The sequence below is a fragment of the Vicia villosa genome, linkage group LG2 (assembly GCF_029867415.1).
Source record: "Vicia villosa cultivar HV-30 ecotype Madison, WI linkage group LG2, Vvil1.0, whole genome shotgun sequence".
In the NCBI taxonomy this organism is placed as follows: domain Eukaryota; kingdom Viridiplantae; phylum Streptophyta; class Magnoliopsida; order Fabales; family Fabaceae; genus Vicia; species Vicia villosa.
The window spans coordinates 170,459,314-170,466,994 of record NC_081181.1 but is presented as its reverse complement, the minus strand read 5'-3'; the positions used below and the strand labels follow the sequence as shown (position 1 = coordinate 170,466,994).

The 7,681-nt window shown below is 28.0% G+C and overlaps 1 protein-coding gene across 1 annotated transcript; it reads right to left on the bottom strand.

Annotated features, from left to right (window-relative positions):
* Positions 1 to 3,197: 3,197 nt before the first annotated feature.
* LOC131647416 (glyceraldehyde-3-phosphate dehydrogenase 2, cytosolic-like) lies at positions 3,198 to 5,820 on the bottom strand. The gene is made up of 10 exons (XM_058917302.1): positions 5,766 to 5,820; positions 5,503 to 5,603; positions 5,223 to 5,338; positions 4,968 to 5,067; positions 4,606 to 4,752; positions 4,468 to 4,528; positions 4,141 to 4,238; positions 3,799 to 3,941; positions 3,541 to 3,714; positions 3,198 to 3,433 (listed from the first exon to the last, which is right to left on the bottom strand). The coding sequence occupies exons 1-10, from the start codon at positions 5,791 to 5,793 to the stop codon at positions 3,388 to 3,390; spliced, it is 1,014 nt and encodes a 337-aa protein (XP_058773285.1). The 5' UTR covers positions 5,794 to 5,820; the 3' UTR covers positions 3,198 to 3,387.
* Positions 5,821 to 7,681: the final 1,861 nt, after the last annotated feature.

Here is a 7,681-nt window from a genome sequence, read left to right as displayed (position 1 = left end):
CACTGAAATAGAGCAAGAAAAGTGTTAATAAAGTAAAGAATGAGAAAGAGTGAATTATGGTTCGGTATATATGCATAGCATAGATCATCATCGTTTCCACTTAATTAGCAAAAATATTAGATTCTAAATCAATTCCGTTGAGATATTTTTGCTAACCCTTTCTATCTTATATTATTTGTGGTAATTTGAAATCTTTTATAAAAAGATTTGCGCAGTTAATATCTCAACAGTTATACAAAGATATGCAAACCAGTTTAGATATTAATTAATTATTTATTTATTTCAAAGATACTCCTATATTCTATCCCTTTAATAATTATGATGTTTAAAATGTTTTTTAAATCAATTCCGTTGAGATATTTTTGCTAAGCCTTCTATTTTATATTATTTATGGTAACTAGAAATCTTTTAAAGAAAGATTTGCGCAATTAATATCTTAACGGTTACAAAAAAATGTGGTAACCAATTTAGATATTAAGTTTTGATTGATTTATTTATAAAATATTCATATTTAATCCCTTGTAATATTTAACCAAGCCCTGTTAGTTTTTATATTAATATTTTTTTAAATCGATTTTTTTTTACTTATAAAGTATAACTGGATTCCGTGTATTATTTTTAGACGAATTTATTATTTTTATTTTTAATTAATTTTTTATTTATGTTAATTTTATTTATTTATCAAAGAAAGATGCAAACAAATTAATTGAAAATAAAAAATAATAAGTTTAAATAAGTAAAAATAATAAACATAGATAGTCCAATTACAGTTCAAAAGCGGAAAAAATTGATTTAAAAAATATTAATATATTAACTAATACGACTCGGTTAAATTTTGCATGGAGACTCTTTTTCTCAGGGATTAATTTGGCCTCTTCAATTTTTATGAGGGACTAAAATAGATCTTCACGCTAATAGTTATATAAAAAATTAATTTGTTAGATGAATGATAATCAATAGTTAAGATTTGGAGTAACTCTTCAACACTTACTCTTGCAGTAAATATATTCCTCCTTATATATATATATATATATATATATATATATATATATATATATATATATATATATATATATATATATATATATATATATATATATATATATATATATATATATATATATATATATATATATATATATATATATATATATATATATGAGGAGGGATATATTTAATCTAAGAGTAAGTGTAGAAGACTTACTTCAAATCTTAACCATTAATTTTCATTAATCTAACGGTTTTAATTGATCATTTAATCTAATTATTTATTTTTGGAAATATTTTTTTATATAAAAAATTAACTAAATTATTAGATTAATAATAATCAATAGTTAAGATTTGGAGTAAGTCTTCAACACTTACTCTTAGAATATAGAATGGTTTTAATTTTAATTTTGGTCCACTTATTTAATTGATTCGTAAGACTAATTTTCTAATGAAATTAAATGTTATGCATTATCCTTGTAGTAAATCCATCAACCATCTATTTGTAATATTATACATGTAATTATAATTAAAGTCAATTTTCTCTAACAAATTAATGGTTGTAAATAACTTACAGCGTAAAATATCTATAGTTCCATTGACAATGCATTTTAATTAAATTCTTTTCTTATTTTAAATTTGAAGAGTTGTGATCTCTTCTCACAATTTTACACTTAAAATTTATGATGTGCCACTTTTTAAATAATCTGTCCAACAAATTATAGTATAGAAATCTTTGGCAAGATTTATTTCAAAGATTCATAAATGATTCACATGAATAAAAATATCAAAATTTAGTTTTTGGGTATTTTTTTTATAAAAAAATATTTAACCTAAAGAATTGAGACTATTAATATGGATAGATCGATTAACATCTCACAAATCAGTGATAAAAAAGTTATCATGTCTTCACATAAGTATAAATATTAGCAATAAAAAAATTACTTAAAATTATTAATGCTACAGTCAAGGTTCAAACACGTGACCCCATCTTGTAGCAAAATCTACCTTTCATTGTGTTGCAGATGTAATATATATTAATTTTTTTTCACAAAGGCATATATAATCATATTATTATTAAATTTACAAACCCATCTTTTAAAGTTTTGAGGTCACGTTTTTTTTAGGTATTGGGTTGTGGACCTGGTTGCCTTGGCTCAAGGGCGACCCTACATACCCCTCACTGTTTATTATATTAAATGTATGATTTAGTATAATTGTCAACGTCACTAGAATCTATAGAGTCACACACATAAAGGTAGATTGACGAGAGATAAAATAAATAAATAAATGAAGTTTATTTGATTGTGCGATCTTGCTATGCACTAGTGTTACTTAGAGAAACGTCGTATGATATAAGGTATTCTGTACTTAAGTAAAATATATAACACTATAAAATACAATGTGCTTAAGTGGAATATAGAATACTATAAGGTACAATACGCTTAAGTAAAATAAGGAACATCGTAAGATACAGTGTGTTTAAGTAGCCTTGTTCTTCCTGCAGCCAACACAAATAGTTATATAAATATAACTCTTGTGTTGAAGTATTCATATTTGATTAAAAAAATCAATTTTTGAAATCTAATTAGTAAATAAACTTAGAGTTGCACTTCTCTCTCTTTCAAAGCTTTTATTAAGATCAGATTAACATTGAGATTGAAGACGTTATGTTTGTGGAGATTAAATTGAGGTTATCTCGGTCGTGCAGTTCTCATGATCGTTCTCTAGATTCAACATCAAGAGTTAATCGCTACAAGAGGTACAATCCTATAGGTATACGAGATATATTAGTTATTAATAGGCTTAATTATAATTTGTTGTTTTTTTAGTATATTAATTAATTGATAGAGTATTGATTAATACTAACAGTGTAACAATCCAAACGAGATATGTTTAGAATTATCATATTTAAACTGCTAATATTAGTATTGAAATATAATATAATTACACAAGATTACATAAGTACAAAATTTTACATACTTAAATTCGGTTTTTGTCTGGTTCAGACCAACGTCAAATTCGGTTTTCAATTCAACCGACCGGTTCAATTCAATTTTTATAAGCTTAAATATAAATAATTTTTAAACAATAGCTACAAAAGAATCAGTAAGAAGTACATATTTTAAAATTTAATGTCATTAAATAAACAAAAAAAATGAACATTATCCTTAAAAAAACAATAATCTAAAGATAAAATCAGTCTGAAGTAGATGCTGCCTATATGTGAAGACATCATTTGTTGTATTTTACTAACATCATTAAAAAAAAGTAAACATTATTCCAAATATTCTTTAGAATAGTATATATAAACCAAAAGATAATCCAAAAATATAGAAGCTTCAACACATGAATAATGATCTTTAAGATAGAATGTATATTCCAAAGATTCCTTGCAGCTCAATTAACTGATGCCATGTGTCGGATCAAGTCAACCACACGTGAACTGTATTTGAGACCAAAAAAGAAAAACAACATTAAAATTTAAAAACCAAATTAAGGATTAATTCAAAGTATACATAATAACTGCATGAATCTGTGTCATACTCATACCTATAGCCCCATTCATTGTCATACCAAGAAACAAGTTTCACAAAATTGTTATTCAAAGAAATTCCTGCCTTTGCATCAAATATGCTTGACCTGCTGTCACCAACAAAATCAGTAGACACAACATCATCCTCGGTGTAACCTAGGATGCCCTTCAATTCTCCTTCAGATGCTTCCCTATGAAAATTTTTTAGACAAGAGAAAATTAGCAGCAACTTCATTATATATTGTAGCTTAAAGCAAAAGTTTATTGATTATTACTTAATTGCAGCTTTGATTTCATCATAGCTTGCTCCTTTTTCAAGCCTGACTGTAAGATCAACAACCGAAACATCTACGGTCGGAACTCTGAATGACATTCCTGTTAACTTGTTGTTCAATGATGGCAGTACCTTACCAACAGCCTGCAAAAAATGATTAAGAAACAATATATGATATATGCCTTTGTTTGGCAGAAATAGCTGATAGATGATAAGCTAGCTGATAGTTTATAGCTGATGACTGATAGTCGATAGCTTATCACAGAACTATAACGATTTGTTTGAATTCCGCTACGTTAAAGCGTTAATGCACTATAGTGCTACTATATAGTCAGAGGGATACCTTTGCAGCTCCAGTACTGCTAGGAATGATGTTAACAGAAGCAGCTCTACCACCTCTCCAATCCTTCATTGATGGTCCATCCACAGTTTTTTGAGTGGCTGTATGATAAATAAAAAGTCAGTTAACAACGTGTTTAGAATCACTTATTTCAGATTATATTTGTGAGATTTTTCAGATAAACAGCGTAAAGCTTATATAAAACGGATTGTGTTATTTAAGAAATAGCTTATACATAAGTACTTTTTTGATAAATATTTATGTTGTAAGTGCTTAATTTAGATGTTTATCCAATCAGAACGTGAAGTATGCATAAGATTACAAACTTACCGGTAATAGAGTGAATAGTACTCATGAGACCTTCAACAATACCAAATTTGTCATGAATAACCTGAATATATTTCAACAAGAACATCAAATGAGATTTAAGTGCTTCTAGATTTAAGCAATTAAAACAAGAAGTATTACCTTTGCAAGTGGAGCAAGACAGTTTGTTGTGCAGCTAGCATTAGAAACAATATCAACATCTGACTTATACTCTTTTTCATTCACACCAACTACATACATAGGTGCATCCGCGCTAGGGGCAGAAATAATTACCTTCTTTGCACCACCCTAATATCAAAGGACATAATCACAATTTAGAAGAAAATAAAGAAGGGTCTAACTCGTAAACTATATCGGTGTTGTCAATCGCAGATAGTAGAAAATAGTGATTTGTTCATATTCTTCTATGATGCAACAAAGACTAAACTTTGTACCAAATGTATATATTTTGAAAATATATTGATTTGTTCAAATTCTGTTATGCTATAACTTTAACAATAAACCTTCAAATGGGCAGAAGCCTTGGCTTTATCGGTGAAAACTCCGGTAGACTCAACAACATATTCAGCTCCAGCCTCACCCCATGGAATTTCTTCAGGATTCCTAATAAACAAGAAAAAAGGTTTAAGCATTCTGTTTGGCAAGGCCAAACCGCTAGCTTATAACTGATAATTTATAGAGTTCAAGTTCATACGAACTTATAGCATGTTTTCAGTAGTATATAGCTTACAAAAATTAGTGTATCTGCTATCCGTTACCTGCAACCAAAAACAGCAACAGGACTAGCGCCGAAAAGAAGAGTTTTGCTGTCCTTAACTGTGATTTCACGGTTTTTCAGAACGCCGTGAACTGTGTCATACTTGAACATGTAAGTCTGCATATGATTTCAATATAGAAACTAATTTAGAACTCCTAAAGCACCGGGAATACTCAAAAGCTAGTATTAGTAGATTCAGAAAAATTACGGCTATAATACCTTGTGACGCAAGAAACATAGATCAAACGCATATCCAAACAAACACTTAATAGTTTGCTTACCATATAATCAGTTGTGATGAAAGGATCGTTAACGGCAACAAGCTCCACATCATCCCTCTCCAATGCCACTCTGGCCACCAAACGGCCAATCCTTCCGAATCCTACAGTGTCACGAACAAGCACATTTATATACACGACTTACATAAAAAATAGAATGCGCACGCACGCATAGACACATATGATATAACATATCCAATAATTTTATGACGCAAAAATTTATAGAAATGATTTATATTACGTAAAAAATTGTATTATTGGAGTACCATTGATGCCAATCTTGATCTTCCCCATGAGTCTTTGTCACTATGATTTAATTAACAAGAAACAAAAATGGAGTAGTAATCAAAGAGAAGTGAGAGTGTTGATACATATATATTGGACATAATTACATAGGAGAAAGTTGTGGTGTATCATCCATAAAATTTGTGGTTCATAAATGCATATCCTTTGATATAGAGAGAAATTAAGGTTCAAACACACAAATTATAACTGTCCCCAAATAATTGGATTTCAAGATGAATCATTCAAACCATACAATATTATTTTTTTAAACTAATTATTTAGTAATTTTGGTTTTTTTTCCTACTAAAAATTAAGTGAGAGATAGATAGAGAATGGAATAATTAAAATATATGAAGACAGAGAGAATATCTATAATATGGAGGTATTGTGATGTCTTCAATATTTTAAGATTGATATATTTTTGTACTCTCTAATTTTACACTTAATAATAATAATGGCTATATAAATATTTAAAGGATATCATCTTTTTTTTTTCATCTTTAATAATTTAAAGTGAGATTTGGGTTTTTCGGTTTGGTGCGTGAAAGTCGTGGGAAGTCGGATCAATAGGCTCTTAATATACAATTTTAAAATTTTGATCAAGTATAGCTCAAATTTATAAAATCAATTTGTAAAAAGAAGGGTGTCATTTAATAAAACAAAAATCAAATTATATATTTAATTAATGTGAAACCTGGGATTTTCTAAATAAGTAAAATTATATGATGATCCTCCTGTTACAAACTCGATTAACTTTCTTCAAATAGAAATCAAATGAACTGTGGGACCAATTCTTATCGTAACTTTCTTCAAATAGATATCAAATGAATGGTGGTATCAATTCTTATAGGTGATTATGTCAATAATTTTAACTAAGACATTATACACAGTGTTTTAAAAATCGGACCGGTCATCGAACCGGTGAGGGTACTGGGTCACTGGTTTATCGGTCGAACCACTGGGTCACTGGTCGAACCGCACGACCAAACCGGATTAAACCGGATAACTCAGTTGAATAGACCTGTCATTATATAGGTATAAAACCGGTCGAACCGGATGATTCAGTCTCTAAAAAAATATAACTAGCTTTTAAATATTTTAAAAATATCATATCATAAATTCACAATTTCAGAACTTAAATTCAAATTTTAAACAAAGGTATCACACATAACAAAATAGTAAAAAATTACAAAGTCTAATTACAACATAATCTAATTGAATAGTTTATAACAAAATAACTCCAATGTATACCAAATTTAATTCAAAATAGGATCCTCCTAAAAAGAAAATAAAATAAAATTCAATATGTTTATGCTATTTAAGAAAATTTATTAGCAAAGAAAACAAATAGACAATAAAGTTTTTAATTTGTCACTAACAAAAAAAACTATGTGAGAATGCTATTTAACTAATACACTACAAAATATATTAAAAAAAAAGTTAAAAAAAAAGTTAAAAAGAAATGTTAAAAAAAAATTAAAAAAAAAAGTTAAAAAAAAAAAACAATTAAACCGCCGGTTTTCCGGTTTTTACCGGTTCCCACCGGTTTGATGGCATACCCGATCTGACTATTGAACCAGACCGGTTCCCGGTTCGACCGGTCCGGACCGGTTTTTAAAACACTGATTATACATACTCTTCTACATATGTTTTAACTTGAGAGTTTAGTAAGTAGCTAATTTTATTTTGATTTCTAAAAATTAAAACATATAGGTTAAGGGCATGTTAAAATATATAAATAGATATATACTATAGCTTAAGTGATATTAAATGTCAAAACATTGTACAATTTAACATTTATTTATATTTTTTTCCTGATATCATTACATTTTTCCTGAATTTTTTTGGTTTTGATAAAAAGACCAACATTGTGTTATTTTCTTGACTTGTGTTTATC

What these genes read in the sequence shown, in the direction of transcription:
- LOC131647416 (XM_058917302.1), bottom strand. Translation starts at nt 5,793, where the DNA reads ATGGGGAAGATCAAGATTGGCATCAATG. An exon ending in TACTATTCACTCTATTACCG is followed by an intron (nt 4,239 to 4,467) that starts GTAAGTTTGTAA and finishes TTTATCATACAG; the next exon opens with CCACTCAAAAAACTGTGGAT. An exon ending in GCAGTACTGGAGCTGCAAAG is followed by an intron (nt 3,942 to 4,140) that starts GTATCCCTCTGA and finishes CATTTTTTGCAG; the next exon opens with GCTGTTGGTAAGGTACTGCC.